General features: G+C 36.8%; 1 protein-coding gene, 1 long non-coding RNA gene and 1 pseudogene across 4 annotated transcripts; 1 reads left to right on the plus strand and 2 right to left on the minus strand.

Moving 5' to 3' along the window:
• Nucleotides 1-2,697: 2,697 nt before the first annotated feature.
• On the plus strand, nucleotides 2,698-12,789 carry LOC137723697 (uncharacterized). 3 transcript variants are annotated; one of them, XR_011066953.1, is made up of 4 exons: nucleotides 2,698-2,896; nucleotides 5,220-5,368; nucleotides 6,546-6,906; nucleotides 12,640-12,789. It is a non-coding gene; the product is annotated as an uncharacterized lncRNA (long non-coding RNA). The 3 variants fall into 3 exon arrangements; XR_011066952.1 differs by lacking the exon at nucleotides 12,640-12,789 and having other exon boundaries at nucleotides 2,699-2,896; nucleotides 6,546-7,028; XR_011066954.1 differs by lacking the exons at nucleotides 6,546-6,906; nucleotides 12,640-12,789 and adding an exon at nucleotides 5,833-6,510 and having other exon boundaries at nucleotides 2,699-2,896.
• LOC137723700 (probable LRR receptor-like serine/threonine-protein kinase At3g47570) lies at nucleotides 7,368-10,881 on the minus strand (annotated as a pseudogene).
• Nucleotides 12,790-15,761: 2,972 nt separating the features above from the next.
• LOC137723743 (probable LRR receptor-like serine/threonine-protein kinase At3g47570) lies at nucleotides 15,762-19,393 on the minus strand. Its single transcript, XM_068462935.1, has 2 exons — nucleotides 16,678-19,393; nucleotides 15,762-16,300 (listed from the first exon to the last, which is right to left on the minus strand). The coding sequence occupies exons 1-2, from the start codon at nucleotides 19,391-19,393 to the stop codon at nucleotides 15,888-15,890; spliced, it is 3,129 nt and encodes a 1,042-aa protein (XP_068319036.1). The 3' UTR covers nucleotides 15,762-15,887.
• Nucleotides 19,394-19,641: the final 248 nt, after the last annotated feature.

Consider the following 19,641-nt stretch of genomic DNA (forward strand, 5'->3'; position numbering starts at 1 on the left):
TTCCATGACCTCAATTCCACGTAGGCCTGATAACCTTCCATAACCATCCACACCACAATTCACTTGGCAAGCCCCAAATATGTGACTTGGGCTTAACATGAATAGTGGCTAAGGAAGCATGGCGTGATGAATTGGCATGAGCATGAAGTGAATATCCAGCTTAATCTCCTTGGCATGGCATGCTTGTAAATATATTCCTCGTCAATCCTGTGCCTTGGCATGTGCTTGGGCTTGAATGTAGGCTTTGCATGACAATTGGTCCTTGAGACTTGGTTGGATTGGTGTGTGACATTTTTGGGCCCTAACAACTTGTAAGTGATAGGTTTTAGGTTCAATTCTTACCAAAGACAGACTTGAACAAAATTACTATGGCTATGTCACTTTCATTGTGAGGTTGAACCCACTCTCTCATCCCTTAATGTAGATAATATCAAGGGTAAAGTACAAAAAACTACCTCAACTATTGGTGTCACGATACTTTCATACCTTATCTTTTAAAATTGACAATGTCATACCTTATATTTTAAAATTGACAATGTCATACCTCATCTTTAAAATTTGGTCCAATATTATACCTTCCGTTACTTGGTCATTTACTTTTCAATTAAATGCTAACGTGGCTTGATTCGGGGCCCACTTTCTATTTAAAAATCATTAAAATATAATTAAAAACTTGTTTGGACCCAAAATTACACCATCGGCCTGAGCAATCAAGACCGTTGAATAAGCGAATTTTAGACCGTTGGATGATAAAGTGGTTGAAATAATTTTTAGTTATTATTGAGAAGTAATATTTTGATTTTTATCGTAATATTATATCTTAATAATAACTAGGATAGTTAAAACCTAATTTTTGATATATCCAGTTGGTTGTTTCGGAAAAAATGATCTGATCCGTCTTCAAAGGATTGCGCAGAGACATTCGAATTGGCTCATTATATAAGACTTTAAGTGTATGCAGTCTCTTACGTGGCTAATTATGACCTAAACCTAAGTCTTATTTCTGATATAGAAGTGGGTGGTGCGGTACAAAGTGACTTGGAATTCATGGATGAGATTGGTGCACGTGGTCTTATCTAGGAATTGGTGAAGGAGTCATGCATGCATGTGGTATTTGGCAGAAGGTTTTGATGATGGATAAAGGTTATGATAATGATGGATAAAGGTTATTAGTCAAAGCAGGATTGCATCAGGTTGCAGGATGACAACAAATTTTGATAAGATGTGAGCAATAAAGACTTAGAGTCACAGTACAATTAGGATTGGTTTTCGCGACTTTGGCTTGCAGATCTCTATAAATACCAAGCGGCAGACAATTAAAAGGGGACCTCCAATTCAACACACAACTGCCCTGCGCAAAACATCTCAAAACATCTTGAGATTTTTTTTATTTTCTTTTTCTCGCCAACACATCTTCAGTTTGGATAAACAACACTGTGAAGGCAACCGGCGAACATCTTCAGTTTGGATAAACAACACTGTTGCCGTAGAATCAACCGTTCTCGAAGCACCTTCAGTTTGGATAAACAGCACTGCATCGAGGCCGGCTGGTTATCTATCCAAGTCTCGGTCGAGAAGGATTTTCGAATCCTTATTGGCAGAGGTCATCTCATTAGCCTTCTGGGCAAAGTGAGGTGTTACCAGGTTACTACATTCGGCACCATAAGAGCCGAATTTGATATTGAACTTCGCAAAATTAGTAGCCTTGTCTTCAGGCTATAAAACCCAGAGACCGAGAGTGTTCCTTCCTCGGTCGCAATCGCAAGATAGAGAAGTCAACAACGCGCTCAACGCGACATCAACAAATTTTACTCCTCGGCCAAGCTCGGCCGACGAGTTGGCACGCCCCGCATTTAACCGAAGGACGTAGTTAACTTATTAGTTACTCGGCCTGCGCGCCACGTAGGTTTTGTAATTTTTAGAGTCAACAAAACTAAAAAAAATTTATTTAATATTTTTTTAAATATTAAAATAATAATAAAAAGTAAAAAAAAAAAAAAAAAAAGAAGAAGAAGAAGAAGAAGAAGAAGAAAATAACCCTCAGTTCGTCCCTCCCCTCCCCTCCTTTCTCTTCTCCCCATCTTCATCTTCTTCCCCCCACCTGCAAACCCCAAAAAAAAAAAAATCCAATTTGTCTTCCCCCGCATCCACCCTTAGTTTGTCTTCCCCCTCCCCACCCCCTCCTCTCCCTCCTGCAACCCCGAAAAAAATTAAAAAAAAAGAAAAAAAAAAAGCCTCGATCCTGTCGGCGGGAAGATGGGTGCGCAGAGAAGGTGGATGATGGGTGCGAAAGAGGATGTGAAGAATGGATTATAGTGGTGGATTTGAGGTTGGCAAAGGGTTTTTGGGGGGGGGGACGAAATGGGTTCACTTTGGAATTTTTTTTTTTTTTGTCTTTTTCTTCTCCTTCTTCTTCTTTCTGGGTTGCAGGGGGTACACGAACTAGGTTGGGTTGAGAATGTAAGGTGTATATTGAGAATGTAAGGTGTGAGGATATTATAGAGAAGTATGTGGGGTGTATTAAGATAATTTTTAATTGAAACAACATATGTGGGGTATATTATGATATGATATTTATTCAACAATTTGTGGGATGTTAAATATAATAAGCCTTTAATATATACTAAAGCTGAAATACGTTGAAATTACCCTCCCAGTTTTCTACCGATACCCATCATATGTGTATTGTATTTATTTTTTATTTTCTGTTTTTTCGTTCTCCCTTCTCACTCTTCTCCTCGACTCAGCTGGCGACGACGACCAACCAACAAAAAAAAAGCCCTCGATTGGTGTTTTTGGTTCCTCTCTAAAAGCCCCCCTCTCTCTCTTTCGAAAATTCCTCGCCGCTGCTCTCTCCTTGATGGTTCAATTCGGGTTTGCTTAAATCCTATGACGAGTAAGTATCTCCCATCTGTGATTCTTAGTGTTCTGAAAAGGTTTATCCGCTCGGAATAATTTGAAATTTTGGGAGTTAATGTTTTGAGAAACAGCTCTCAATTTCCGGATTTTGTTTTTGCTGATTTTTGAAGTGGTTGTGAGAACCGGTTCTTTTGAACCAATTTAATCCGTTTTAGCGATTGCATGTGGAGGGTTTTTGAATTTGTAGAGTCGATCTGAAAATATGGTGGGATTTTAGGGGATTGAGAGTGTTTACAGACTGTTTGTTTTCTAAAATTTGGTTTTGGATTAGAAAATGATGATAAATAAAATATCATTGTATAACAAAGTGGATCTTATACTCATGCAAAATATCGTTGTATAACAATTTGTTAGACATAATACAAATTTCCCTTGAAAATTCTGAGAGGAGATACATTTTGTGTCCACAAAAGTCTGACGCACTATTCCTTTTCTTTTTATATCTATCTTTTTTGTTAAGATATCATTTAACCTCGGTTTTTTAGCTAAAATAATTCCTGAGATTTACATAACACATCATTTTGGTCTCTGAGATTGAAAATGAATAGAAATGGCCCCTGAGATTGTCCAGCTTCTATGATTTTAGTCATTCCTTTAAAAACTCCGTTAAGTGTCCTAGAGTTTGTAGTCAAAAGTTTGGATAATTTTCAAAGCTTCGTAACTCAATCGTTTCTTAACCAAATTCGACCCATAATATATCAAAATGAAGATAGGAAAGTGTAGAACAAGATTATACCATTTGAAAGCCCAATGATTATGAAGATGGCCAGAAAATAACCTAAAAGGTGAGTCGTGGAAAACTCGCCGAAAACTAGATAAATTTAAACGTTCGTAACTTCTTCAATACTCAACGAAATCGAGTGATTCAAAAACAAAAATCATACTTCTCAACAAGACAAATAGAATGGTACCTTGCTTGACGGTTAACTCACTGTGGTTTGGTCGAAAAACGGCTCAAAAGTGGGTAACTTGAGACCAAGACAGCCACTTTCGAGCCGTTTTCCGGCCAAACCATGACCATTTAGCCGTTGAAAAAGGTACCATTCTCGTCGATAAGTATGATTTTTGTTCTTGAATCACTCGATTTCGTTGAGTATTGAAGAAGTTATAAACGTTTAAATTTTACCCAGTTTTCGGCAAGTTTTCCAATTTTCCCGCGGATCACTCACATCCGGCAACCATTGGGCTTCCAAATAGGTATAATCTTGTTTTACACTTTCATATCTTCATTTTGATATATTATGAGTCGAATTTGGTTAAGAAACGATTGAGTTACAAAGCTTTGAAAATTGCCCAAACTTTCGGCCAAGAGCTCCAAGACACTTAACGGAGTTTTTAATGAAATGACCAAAATAATGGATGGTGGACAATCTCAGGGACCAAAGTGATGTGTTATACAAATCTCAGGGACCATTTTGGCTAAAAAACTTTTGGACATGCTTACACCATAGTAAAATGAAGTTAAGTGCTTCCTTGGGATATTCAGATTGTATGAAAATATGAATATTATCAATGAAAATTGTATTGAAATTCAAAAGGTTTTATTTGCATTCATTTTTTTTCTTTTTTTGTTCGTATGTTTGTGAGGAGATTAGAAACAAGCTCAAAGGTTTTGCACTATTTTCTTTTCTCAATATCTTTGATTCTATATCAAAATTTTCTTCATAATTAATTATCCCTTGTGAATGTTGATATTGTAGTGACCAATCACAAGAAGGTAAACTAAGTGAAGAAGAAAGTTGTTGAAGCCAAGTATGTTTAAGGAAATCAAACAATTTGTGCTTTTTTGGCCTTTGTCTTTTAAGATACAACGACCACGTTCTTGTAATAGTAGCACTCCAAATCACAAAGCTTCATGAACCACAATTGTATTGAAATCTCTCTCGTATGGATTCAACGAGACTCTCTAATATTTAATGCACTATATGTATGAATATATGTATGATTAAAAGTTATTTTATGTTTATAGGAGGCTTCTCTATTTATAGAATTTGAGATACCTTTTTAGAAAATATGTGACTATTTACGAAGAGTCAAAAGTTGCAACTCTTCATTTAAATAGAGACATCTTTCTACTAAAAAGCTTCACTTATCATTTCCATTCAATTAATAAATTTAATATATAATAATAATATTATTAAATTTTCCAACAAGTTTAAGTTTATTTTTCTGTTCATTGGCCTGGCTCTTTTGTTCATAATTTGGTTGAAGAATGCAGTGTTGAATCATACATTGATTATAGATTTATTTTATATTTTCTGTTTCTTCGTTCTCCCTTCTCACCCTTCTCCTCGACTCAGCTGGCGACGACGACCAACCAACAAAAAAAAAGCCCTCGATTGGTGTTTTTGGTTCCTCTCTAAAAGCCCCCCTCTCTCTCTTTCGAAATTTCCTCGCCGCTGCTCTCTCCTTGATGGTTCAATTCGGGTTTGCTTAAATCCTATGACGAGTAAGTACCTCCGATCTGTGATTCTTAGTGTTCTGAAAAGGTTTATCGGCTCGGAATAATTTGAAATTTTGGGAGTTAATGTTTTGAGAAACAGATCTCAATTTCCGGATTTTGTTTTTGCTGATTTTTGAAGTGGTTGTGAGTACCGGTTCTTTTGAACCAATTTAATCGGTTTGAGTGATTGCATGAGGAGGGTTTTTGAATTTGTAGAGTCGATCTGAAAATATGGTGGGATTCTGGGGAATTGAGGATTTTTCCTAATCTAAATTTGGTGTGTGCGTTGTGCTGAGTTTGAATTTGAATTTTACAGAGTGTTTGTTTTCTAAAATTTGGTTTTGGATGAGAAAATGATGACAAACAAAGGGCAAGTGTAAGTCATCTTTTCCTCTATTTTGTAGATTTTGTCTCTGGGTTTCGCACAAAGCTAGCAACTTGGTTAATTTTCCAACTATGGTTTCTTATAGGCTGGTGCTCATACTCTTAAATATCATTATCATATACGTGTGGAGTCTGGGGCAGAGCCAATTAAGGCTTAGAAGGGTTTCTCACCAACATTTTGCTAAGTTTGTTCAGCTCTAAACCCTTCTCGCCTTGTAATTATTGAATTCCGTACTAATGTTGTTTGGCTTTTAGTTAAATTAGGTCAAGAAAAGTTCTATGCTTAACTTTTGGAATGATGATTATCAGTCTACTACATAGATATATTGAATTTATTATAAACAGTTATGAAAAATTGTGAAACACCAAAAGAAAAACAACAGAGATAATGCACAAGTAAAATGAATAAGGGATTATACTTTAGTATTTAAGCTATATAATGTTTATGGATGTGTACCTTACCTTATTGTGTAAAATAAAATATCGCTGTGTAACAAAATGAATCTTATACTCATGTAAAATTTGGATCTACTTCAAATTTGTCATTAAATAGAATTGGGGTTTTGGTAGATTTTTCATCATTTTGTAGATTTTTTCCCTTTTAACTTTCTGGGTTTTGGAGAAATTTTCGTTAAATTTCTTGGTTTTTTTTGTGTGATTTTATCTGAACTTTGTAGATTTTTTGTATGTTTTGTACAATTCTTAGATTAAACTTCTGATTTTATTAGTGATAGGCCAAATTCGAATTTGAAAACAATATATTACACCTGTGATTTGTTGTTTATGTGGTAAAAAATAGGATGTCTTTTTACTCACAAAGAAGGGTGGAGGAATTTTGAGATTAGGGTAATGAACTGCTTCGGAGCTTAAGGTTGTTTGTTGAGAAATTAATACTCAAGTTAATTTAGGGGTTTGTGGGGGCTAATAAACTGAAGTCTATTTCATCTGCTTGATACAGGTTTAGGGGTTTGTGGACGGTTTTCAGACACAGTTTTCCCCATGATGAGCCCCACTGGACAACAGATACTGTGAATAGTAACTTTTGAGCACTGCTCTATTTGGTTGATGAGAAAGTGATTGAAACAGATTGTGTAAATAAATGTTGGTGGAGGTGTTGTTCCGCAGCCTCAAGAAGAACAGAGCAATGTGTTTGAAATAAGGTCTGACCGAAACTTTTCTATAAAATTTTTTTTAGTTGTTGTCCATTTAAGTTATGTTATTTAGTATTTTAATTAATAAAGAGATGATGCATTAGTCAACTAATACTTTTATACTACATAGTTGGCACTTATTTATATAATATATAATAAATTAACTAAAATCTGTCTAGCCGCCTAGGTGCTAGGCTCCAACCTGCCATCCGACTAGCGGCTAGCGCCTTTTAGAACCATGTTTGCACTAAACCTTAATGTTAAGCTATCACCATCACATAACTTTCTGCTTCTTACTATCCACCTTCTCTCTCACACTCCTAACACCATTTGCAAATTCTATCAAAGCTGATAGCAGTTTGTGACTATTTTTTGCAGAGTTAGCCATTCAACAAAGAACATAAAAAAAATTTATCCAACAAAAACCACTAATCATTAAAATTCTAAAAAGCACCACACAAACTAAAATTCGAAAGCTTCAAGTCATATAAATAAAACAAACCACAAACATCAACGAGACAAAATTCAAAGCGATAGCAAGAGAAAGAAAACAAAAATAGAAAGAAAATTTTGGTGACTAGAGAGTGGAAAATATTATTGATGAGTGATCATGTCCTTTCTTCTTTGGGCAGCATGCTTTGTCCTTCTCAAGTCTTCTTAAATTTTGAGGTACGAGTCTCTGATTGCGCTCATTTTTCTGACAACCGCGTCCATCAGCATCCGCTCCCTTGGTGACATTGCACAACAAGAGTCCTATATGCATCACTAAAACCAAGCATTCCTTTAATTTCATTGCTTTCACCGAGCCACCATTGTTCCGTCTGGATGGAGTTCGTTCTTGCACTATGTCATTGTTGACATCACCATCTGTTTCAAGGTCGACGATAATTGAATGGTCAACAATGTCCATGACATGGTCAGGCAAAGCCATGGCTACAAATTGGTAAATGCTTAGACCACCTTTAAACATGTCATCGGTAGGTCTTTTTCTTGTGAACATTTCCAGCAATAGTATCCCATAGCTGTAAACATCTCCAAGTATTGAAACTTGGCCTCCTGTGCCGTACTCTGCCAGGACATACATACAATATGTCGTATGCAATTGACTATTAGAACGATATCTTCTTTAGATTTATATGCTACTTATTTTCGAAGAAAAAAAGAGGCAGTAATGTATTTTTTCATAAATAGAGATTAATTAGTTGATCTTTAGTGATAATTTACTGAGAACATAAAAAGGAAGTTAGAATGATAGAAACTCATACCTGGAGGAATGTAGCCTATAGAACCCTTTAGCTGAGATGACATTGTTTGACTGAATGAGGGCTCATCTGATGTTTCAAAGAGGAACCTTGCTAAACCAAAATCCCCAACATGAGCTACCATATCTTCATCAAGAAGTACGTTGCTCGGCTTTAAATGACAATGAATAATGGCCGTTTCACAATGGTGGTGGAGATAATCTAATGCAGAAGCAACATCAATGGCAATGTTCAATCTTTGCATAAAACTCATTCTTTTACTTGGAGATTCCTCGTCATATCTTGGATACAACATTAAGTCTAGACTTCCATTTGCCATGTACTCGAAAACTAGACTTTTGAAGTCCTTGCCCTGGTTATCAATGCTCGAGCATGCAGTTATGATCTTGAGAAGATTACGGTGCCTTATACTCCTTAAAGCTTTGCATTCGTCTATGAAACTCTTGGAAGCTCCTTGTTGTTGAAGGTTTAATACCTTAACAGCAACTACTGTTCCATCACTAGGAATTACCCCTTTATAAACAGAACCAAAACTTCCCAAACCAATAAGATTATCCACAGAGAACCCGTTAGTTGATTCAACGAGTTGTGAGTAGAAGACACCTAATTTCCAATCCTTATAAGAACGGGAAGTTGCAAGTCTATCTCTTGACTTTTTGAGCTTTGAACAAGCACCAAAGAAGCAAGATAAAGCAATTATGATTCCAAGTACACATGCTATGGGGATGACTACTTTTGGGGAATGTAATCCTCGAGATGAGTGGTGTTTTTTTGGGGAGCATGGAGGTAGATGTAATTGTGGGATGCCACCACAGAGCCTATGATTTCCAAGAATAGAGACACCACTTACATTTGTAAAAATACCTTCTTTAGGCAACTCGCCCTCAAAATCATTATACGAAAGATTGAGATACTTGAGAACACCAAGCTTGCTTATGAATTCAGGAATCTGCCCAGACAAGTTGTTGCTTGAAAGATCAAGTTTTTCCAAGGCTTTTAAATCTTTAAGAGATTGAGGAATTGTTCCTACAAACTTATTACCTTGCAAATACAAGCGCTCCAAACTAGCACAACCGCCGAGGCTGCTCGGGATTTCACCAGATAAATTGTTTCTTGATACATTTAGCTCCGTTAGATGCACTAAATCACCTACCTCAAGGGGCAGCGTACCAGTCAAATAATTGTCAGACAGGTCTAAAGAAATTGAAAGGGTTGAAAGCTCCATAAGCATTTTAGGTATGGTGCCGATAAGGTTGTTACTGGAAAGGGAAAGATCTAATAGGTTTTGGTAATTTCCAAGACTTGGAGGTATACTGCCCTCAAACCTGTTAAGCCCCATGTAGAGGTATAACAATGAAGTCAAGTTGCCAAGGGAAGACGGAATTGACCCAAAAAATTGGTTAGCACTCAAATACAGTTCCTCTAACTTCTCCAACTTCCCAATTTCATGTGGGACATTGCCACCCAAATTGTTGTATTCTAATGCTAGAGTCGTCAAGTTTATAAGGTTTCCAATTCCCTTAGGGAGCTTTCCATGTATAAAATTTTCCCCCAGTGCAAAATAATTAAGTTGGTCCGAAAGGTTGGCTATGGATCCCGGGATTCCTCCTCCAAAATCATTACTGTCAATAGCCAAAGTCTTCAAACTAGTGCAATTAGCCAAGAAACCGAGGAAACTCAAGTCACCAACTTTTCTATTTCCTAGTTGATTGCTGCCAATGTTTAGATAAACTAAGCTTCGCAAGCTTCCTAGACTTTCACCAGGGACTATCCCAGAGAGGCCATTTTGAGAAAGTTCAAGCACCTGAAGTCTAGAAGCATTTGACAATGAGATAGGAATATTTCCTCTGAATTTGTTACTAGCGTAGTAGAGTCGTACGAGATTAGGAAGCATAGTGCCGAGATTTGGTGGTAGCTCTCCATGCAACTGGTTATTAGCAACACTAAAATTGTGTATGGAAGAAATATTATAGATTGTGGAAGGGATCGTACCAGACATATTATTCAGCTCAACTGAGAATTCCACCAAGCCTGTTATATGCCCGAGCTCATTTGGTATGCTTCCATGAAAATTGTTTCTCCCAAGAATAAGAATCCTCAAAGAAGAAAAGTTTCCTATCCAAGGTGGGATGGTTCCAGTGAGATTGTTATCATAAAGCCATAGATATTTTGCATTCAACAATGAACTGAGTTGGTTTGGAATGGACCCCTTAATCCGATTGAATTGTAGATCAAGCAATCTTAATTGTGTGCATTCCGACAAATTAGTTGGAATTTTCCCACGGATCGAATTTCGAGAAGGGTTGAGATATTGTAGGCTTTGTAGACGACCCATTTCTGGAGGAATTTTCCCATGAAAATTGTTGTCTATCAAATTGATTCCAGTAAGACAAGTAAGATTTCCAATGGAAGGTGGAATGGAGCCTACCAACTTTTGAGATTTCAGGTTCAACGTCGAGACTCTTTTGGTGGAACGGTGGCAAGAAACCCCAACCCAACTGCAGAAATGGATGGAATGATTCCACGAGCTCATGACATCGAAGGGATCTGCAGTAATTCTTTTCTTGAAGTCTAGCAAAGCCAAGCGATCAGATTCATTTCCAAGCAGAGTAAGGCTGCGAAGTGCTGCAGATTCGAGGCATGTGCTCATGCATAAAAGAATGAACCCATGCAGGAATTTGAACAAAACCAGCTTACGATTGGTACGTGAATGCTCCGTCATTGTTCTAAGACAGAGAGCAAAATAGGTTAATTAACTAAGTTGAATTTGCACAAATACATAAAAGAGAAGAAATGCTATCACATTGAAGAAAAACTTGATTCAATATGTTTACAAAAAATGAGATGGCAACTATAAGGACCAAAAATGATAGAGCTCCGTCCTGCCGTACATCTTGCAAGGAATGATGGAGATTTTTCAAATTGAAGGGGAACCTTGTCAATTCTTAATTAATCTTTTGGCCAAACAAGAGTTTGAACGATGCGATCGCTCACAAGTAACATTTAGAAGAAAAAGTTTGTACGAAATTTGGATTATTAACCAGAGAGCTTTTGACAGTTTAAGTCTCACTTGCAATGTCTCACTTGCAATTACTTACAAAAAAGATTCATATAAAGTTGAAGCTTAAATGTATGAGAAGCAGAGAGGCAGATTACATGTTGAATGGCATCATGAAAATCGTTCATACAATATCATGAAAGAGTATTCAACCTGTCTTCAGAAGTTCTTCCAAATCATACATGCAAAACAAAAATATCAAACAAACAAAACAAGCAGTAGTTACCTTTTTGTTTTCGTAACCTTTGGCCGCTGCAGTAACGTTTTTGGGTGACTACTTCGTCACTAATCGCTTTAGTCACTGTGCAGAATAAGGGGATGGTGACACAGCTGTTGCCTCCTTGTCACGATTAATTGCAGTTCGTTACATACAAGATAAAAAGATTGAGAAATTTTGAAGGAGAAGAAAAGGCTTTGAAGGCTAAAGCTAGAAATGTTCTGAGTTCAAAGTACCTATATTCAAAGACCCTTCAAATCTTGGCTCTGCCATTGATTGTATTTGGAATTGGTTAAGCTACGATTAGAAGAGATATGTTGGAATACTTGTGTAATTTGATGTAAATAACTCAATTGGATATGTTGGGATTAGTAGGATTTGGATCCTCTCTGGATCCCCTCACTAGGGATTTCAGGGATCAATGCACAAGGACTGTTTATCAAAGATCGTGCGGCCACAATTAAATGCTTTTTATATTTTTAAAAGTAAAGCAGCTTCGTTTTGCGTGAAAAGCATTTAATTGTGGTCATACGATCTTTGATGAATGGTTCTTGTGTGTTGATCCCCAGGATCCCCAGTGAGAGGATTCGGAGAGGATCCAAATCCGGATTAGTAAAGCATTCAATACAAAGCTAGAAGTGTCTCACTCTACTCGCGACACAGTAACACACGCAACGCACAACCAACAAGCATTAATTCATGACGACCTCGGCCTTATTTGATTAATCTGAAAAGTGGTATTCAGTCTCAGCCCTTGCCGCCGACTTCAACTACTGTCCATGTACGACCCATACTAGATCTGACCAATTGCCCATCCTACCTCCTCTACGTTCTTAACAACCCATCCTTTTGCTGTTCGTGATGGCCACAACGCTCACTACTCACAACCACCACTCATGACATGGCAATTCGAATAATTTGTTGTAGGAATAATCTTCAAACGAAAATTAAGAAATTGAATGGTTTTTATTAAGAAACTTATAAAGTAAATATATGTACAAGCAACTTGGAGAACATGTACATTCCCTATTGGAAAAAAGGGACCTCTCATTTTCTCTTTTTACATTTATTTATTTATTTTAACACATTAATTGAGTAAATTAAAAGAGAATAAATGTATAAGGACGTCACACTTTATTATAATCTAAAGTGTGATAGTGGCTTGAACCTATTTGACGTAAATCATACTCCTTATATTGAGGCAGGGACAAACAAATTGCAAATCGATCAGCACCTACTTGTTAAACGGACGTGCTCTCTGGGATTTGCACTAAATTCATGCTCATGTTTTTCTTCTAGCGAAAATGATCGTACTTCTTCAGGCAGGGCAAGTGGAGAATTTTTTACATTTTAGAAAATTAGAAATTGGAATTGTGAGATTGCTTTTTGGGTTGACTTATTGACTCCGAAATCTTGCACTACTTATTGAGAAATTGTCAGGTCCAAACTGAAATTTGAGGATCAATTTAATTTAGAAAAATGTTAAGATGATTTTCTCAAAGTGATTTTGAGACTGTTTATATATTCTTTGTCAGCTCACAATTTAACGAAATATATGTGTCAATATTATAAAATATTGTTATAAAAATATAAGATGACACAAAATTCATAAAGAGTTCCCTTCTTAGAAAAAAAACGCTTAGACCATCTCCAAAGGAGATGTCAAGTAGGATTAAAAGACATTTAAATGTTCTCCAATGAATATGTCATATATGATATGACATGTGAGTCATTTGACTCCTTACTTTCTAGTTTCCTTTTTTGACAACAAATAAAGAAGGAGTCAAATATATTTAATTTAATTTTTAATGCACGGGTCCCATTAACAACCAATAAAATAAAAACTAAAACTAATTTTGATTATTTTTTAATAGTTAATGTAACTTTAAGTCAAATAAAATAATAAAATAAATATTTGACACATCTATTGGAAAAAAAGAGAATTTAGCACTTGTATTCAATTTGCCACATCAAACATCCAATAAAATTTTAACATACTATATTTGATATCTCATTTGAAGATGCTTTAAGCATTTCTCTTTAATTTACAAGTTTTCAAGAATATATTAAATAAGAAATGTCAACTACTTTCCCGCATATTTTTCCCTACTTTTCTTTCGCATTCAAATACTGACATGTGAATTTTAAGCACATAAAAACACAATAATTGATCCTCTATAAACACAAAATTTATCATACCATATGTACGTTTAATTAAAATTTAATAACTTAAAATTAAATGAATATTGAGAGTTTTAACGAAAAGTTCGCGGTACTGTTCACTTTTAACGAAAAACCACATTTTTATACTAAAAAGTCAATTCTGATACTATTCACTTTACCCTTTATTTTGTCCTTATTATTAAAACTCAAAATTTTCGAACCATTTTCATTAGTTTTTCTATAAATATTAGGATACATGGCCCATTTGCTCAATTACTCTCGTCTCATAGGTTTCCTATTGGGCATTTGAGCAGCCACAGCTGCCGCTGCCACCAACCCCATCAAATCCTTCGCCCGTTCGTCACCCACATCTCTTGCAATTTTTGTTTTCAACAATTACATTTTTATTGTAGTGTATTTTTGCTCACTATCCAATTTATTACTGTTAGATGAGTTTGAATTTTAAGATTTGTGCTTATCCACTACACGAATCTTGAAATTTAAACTCATCTAACAGTAATAATTAGGATAATGAGCATACATCACATTAAATGATGGTGAGCAAAAATGCTTCCTTTTTATTGGATCATTCAAATTCCTCTTAATTTACCCAACTCTGTGTTCTTTTTTTTTTCACTCTGGCTTCCGGTTCGTAAAGGACGAAGGTGACCACACAAATGAGCTTTTCAAACTCCACAGAACGGAGGCTCTTAATTTTTTTTCAATTGTTAGAGTTTGGTCATCAGTGTGAAATGAGGTTGGGATAACGGTGGGAGAAGAATTTGGTGGGGCTGGTGGCAGTGTAGGAAGGAACTAAGGAGACGATCTGTGAACCTATAGACTTTTCTCACTCTCTCTCTCTCTAAAACCTTTCCTTCCTCTAACTTCAGGAAAAATGAAACCCATCTAGCCGCCGTTCCTTGCTCCAGCTTGGGGGCGACAATCTGACTCCCACCTCTTTCTAACCATCCTTCCCTCTTTCTCTTTCCCCATCTTTCCCCCATCCTTCCCACCTTTTTCTAACTCTCCTTCCGTCTTTTCCATCCGTCTCTAGTCTCTGCATCTTCCATTTTCCCTTCTTTTCTTCATCCTTCCCCCATCCTTCCACTCAAATAGTTTTTTAATTTCTAAACTTTTTCTCTTTTGATCTTTGTTTTGGCTTCCTTTGAGCTTTATTCTTTGAACTTTGTTTCAATTCCCATGAGCTGGTCTCAGATCTGGACCTTCATGCCCTTCTCCATCTTTGATGCTACTTTACGTTGTGCGTCCTCAACCACTAGCTCTGCTAATCGACCCATGTGCTTTTCCTCGGGTGTTGGATGGCTATTAAAATGCTTTTAGCATTATTTGGTAGGATTATGGGAGCGCTCACTGCGCGAGTGGCTCGCTCACCTCCATTTTCCGTTGATCGAGTTCTTCTGTTGGTTCGTTTTCTTGGTGGTGGCCTTGCGATGAAGGCGCATCTCGTGGCTGCTGGTTTTCTTTCAAGTCTTAAGGATTTTTTTGTTGGTATTCAGCTGATCACTTTTGAGCTTATCTAGTGTATTTTCTTCATTACTGTTGGACTTGTATTTGAGTTTTGAACTGCCTTTTTCTTGTACTTGTTTTTATTTTTTTTAATTAATAGAAGTAATTTAGTTTGACATAAAAAAATAAAAAATAAAAAAAGACGATCTGTGAGAGTTGTGGTTTGCAACGTGATATTCACAAATGTAGATGAATCAAGAATGAAAAAAAATTGCATGAGCGTTTTTATTGCAGTAGCAAAAAGTAATCATAATTATACACTTTTTGTATGGATCCGATTCTCATCCCCACTAACGATTAAATGTTTAACCTACTAGCAAAAAGTAAAACTTAAAGTAAGCAAGTACGCACACTATAAATCCAATTCATTATAAGCAAGCAAGCAAGTTATAGATAATGACTATTGCTATTCACACACTCATTTTTACTTTTTACACACTTTTCTCAGTTTTCAGCCTTCGGGTTTAAAACACACTGCTTGACTTTCATTGTTCCTCCAATTCATACATATACAATAGGAAATGGTAAATACGAATTTGAAATCTCAAAGTCATACAAACGAAAGGACTTTGTTCAATTTAACATGCACAACATCGTCAAGGCATAGTTAAAAGCACTATGGCAGGAAAAGGAAAAAGATAACACAAAGCAGCAATGCCTTCTCAAGCGAAGCAGCAGAGCGGCAAAGGTCGAACAGCTTTGGTGAGTACAGGCTCGGTGATGCCCATTCCCCTCTAAGCAGCATTTCTTTGTCGTTCTTTTCTTAAATTTTAAGGTACGAGTCCCTAACGGCACTCATTTTTCGGACAACCACATCCATAAGCATCCGCTCTCTTGGTGATATCGCACAGCAATTGAGTCCTATCTGCATCACTGCAACCAAGCATTCCTCTAGTTTCTTTGCTTTGTCTGGGCCACGATAGTTACGTCTGGGTGTAACTTTTTCTTGCATTATGTCATCGTTAACACCACCATCTGCTTCAAGGTCAATGAGCAATGAAGGGTCAACAACGTCCATCACATGGTCAGGCAAAGCCATGGCTGCGAATTGGTAAATGCTTAGACCATCTTTGAACATGTCATCGGTAGGTCTTTTGCCCGTGAACATTTCTAGCAACAGTATCCCGTAGCTATAAACATCTCCTAGTATGGAAATTTGGCCTCCAATGCCATACTCTGCCATGGTTAGCAAACAAACATATGTATCTTATCATAGCACTCATTGTCCAGCTTAACAAAGCTCTTTAAGAATTAGTTAGTTCTAAGACTTGCATGGTTAATTACTCTGTAAACCAATCCTTTTAGTGTTACTTCTAATTAATCAAACTTAGCTGGGTATATGTAACTGGATGTATCCAGACTTGTCTTTTATCGACAATTCATTCAATCAATTCTAAAGATTGTTATTTACGCTCTGATTAGCCATGACATATGCAATGACTTATTAATAGATAACTTCGTCACTAATTTAATAAGAATTAATTAGCTAATTTAATAATAAGTTATTAGGAACAGAAAAAAGAAACAGAATGATAGAAACTCATTATTCATACCTGGAGGAATGTAGCCAACAGAACCCTTCAGCTGAGATGACATGGTTTGACTGAAGGAGGGATCATTTGATGTTTCGAAAAGGAACTTTGCTAAACCAAAATCCCCAACATGGGCAACCATATCTTCATCAAGAAGTACATTGCTCGGCTTTAAATCACAATGGACAATGGACGTTTCACAATGGTGGTGGAGATAATCTAATGCAGAAGCAACATCAATGGCAATGTTCAATCTTTGCATAAAACTCATTCTTTTACTTGGAGATTCCTCCTCACATCTTGGATACAACCACGAGTCCAGACTTCCATTCTCCATGAACTTGAAAACTAGACTTTTGAAGTCCTTACCCTGATTATCAATGCTTGAGCATGCTGTTATGATCTTGAGAAGATTACGGTGCCTAACACTTCTTAAAGCTTTGCATTCATCATTGAAACTCTTAGAAGCTCCTCGTTCTTGAAGGTTTAAAACCTTAACAGCAACTACTGTTCCATCACTAGGAATTACCCCTTTATAAACAGAACCGAAACTTCCCGAACCAATAAGATTATCCACAGAGAGCCCATTAGTTGATTGGACGAGTTCTGAATAAGAAACGCCTGATTTCCAATCCTTATAAGAGCGTGAAGTTGCATGTCCATCTCTCGACCTTTTCACTATTGAACAAGCAACAAAGAAGCACGATACAACAATTACGAACGCAACTACACAAGCAATGGGGATAACTACCTTTGAGGAAAGTAATCCTCGAGATGGATGGTGCTTTTTTTGAGGGCATGCATGTAGATGAAATTGTAGTCTACCACCACAAAGCCTATGATTTCCAACAATTGAGACACTACTGGCATTTGAAAAGATCCCTTCTTTAGGCAACTCACCCTCAAAATCATTATATGAAAGATTGAGATATTTCAAAGCTCCAAGCTTACCTAGGAATACAGGAATCTGCCCAGATAAGTTGTTGCCTGAAATGTCCATTTCTTCCAAGCCTCTTAAATCTTTAAAAGATTGAGGAATTGTACCTTCAAATTTGTTGCCATCCAAATACATGTACTCCAAACTAATGCAACTGCCGAGGGGGTCAGGGATTTCACCTGATAATTTGTTTCTCGATAAATCAATTTCTGTGAGATGCACCAAATCACCCACTTCCAATGGCAGTGGACCAGTCAAATAATTGTAAGATAGGTCCAAAGAGATTGAAAGGGCTGAAAGCTTCATAAGCTTTCCAGGTATGTTGCCCGTTAGATTATTACTATAAAGTAACAGTAGTATTAGGTTTTGGCAGTCTCCAAGACTTGGAGGTATACTTCCCTCAAACCTGTTTTCCCGCATGTAGAGCTCTGTCAATGAAGTCATATTACCAAAGGAAGACGGGATTGCCCCAGAAAAATTGTTAGCATCTAAATAGAACTGCCCTATCTTCCCAAGCTTCCCAATTTCATCAGGAACACTACCACTCAAATAGTTTCCTTCCACTGCTAGAACAGTCAAGTTTATAAGATTTCCAATGCCGTTAGGGAGGCTTCCATGTATCACATTTTCTCCAAGAGTAAAAATTTTTAGTTGGGTCGAAAGGTTCGCTATGGATACCGGGATTTCTCCTCCAAAATGATTATGGTCAAGACCCAAAACCTCCAAATTCGTACAATTGGCTAGGAAATTGAGAAAATTCAGGTCACCGGTGTTTCCACTTCCAAGCCGATTTCTTGCAATGTTTAGCCGAACTAAACTTCGCAAGCTTCCGAGGTTCTCACCAGGAACAATCCCAGTGAGGTTGTTTCCACTAAGATAGAGACTCTGAAGATTGGAAGCATTTGAAAACGATTTAGGAATATTTCCTGTAAATTTGTTGCTAAAACAGTAAAATTTTACGAGATTAGGAAGCATAATGCCGAGATGTGGTGGTAGCTCTCCATGAAATTGGTTTTGAGAAACAGAGAACTTGTTTATGGAAGAAATATTATAGATGGAAGAAGGAATAATACCAGACAGATTATTTTCCGAAACTGAGAATTCTACCAAGCTTGTTATTTGCGCCAGCTCATTTGGTATGTTTCCTTTCATATTGTTGCCGCCAATATAAAAATCCGTCAAAGATGAGAAGTTCCCTATCCAACCTGGAATGGTACCAGTCAGATTGTTATCACCAAGGTATAGATGAGTTAAACTCAACAGTGAGCTAAGTTCGTCTGGAATCGACCCAGTGATCCCATTGACTTCAAGATTAAGCATTCTTAGTTGTGTACAGTGGGATATGTTAGTCGGAATTTTCCCGACGAAAGAATTGTAAGACAGGTTGAGATGTTGCAGGCTTGGTAGACGACCCATTTCTTGAGGAATTTCACCATGAAAGCTGTTGTTTTTCAGGTTGAGTCCAATGAGATAACTAAAATTTCCAATGGAAGGTGGAATGGAGCCCACCAATTTTTGAGCTTCAAGGTCAAGAATCAAGACTCTTTTGGTGGAACGGTGGCAAGTAACGCCAACCCAGCTGCAGAAATGGATGGAATGATTCCATGAGCTCGTGACGTTGAGAGGATCTTCATTGATTCTTTTCTTGAAGTCGAGCAAAGCCAAGCGATCAGATTCGTTTCCAAGTAGAGTAGGGCTGGGAAGTGCTACAGATTCCAGACATGCGATCATCCTTAAAAGAATGAAACCGTGTAGGAATTTCAGCAAAACCAGCTTTCCATTGGTACGTGAATGCTCCATGTTTGCTCTAAATTGCACAGAGGAAATTAATCAGAAACCTTTTTTTTTTAAGGGGTTTTTAGATCCAGGTCCAAAAACATATAGTGTTTTTAGGAGTGAGTCCAATTATCTAATTATATGTTTTTATTCTTTTATACTCATTTTATATTTTCTACAAATATTAAAAATCAATTAAAATCTTCTAATATTATGCATTTTCCAACTCCAAAAAATATAATTAATATCTTATAACAAAAAAACTAATATAC

This window comes from Pyrus communis, chromosome 17, assembly GCF_963583255.1.
Source record: "Pyrus communis chromosome 17, drPyrComm1.1, whole genome shotgun sequence".
Classification (NCBI taxonomy): Eukaryota; Viridiplantae; Streptophyta; class Magnoliopsida; order Rosales; family Rosaceae; genus Pyrus; species Pyrus communis.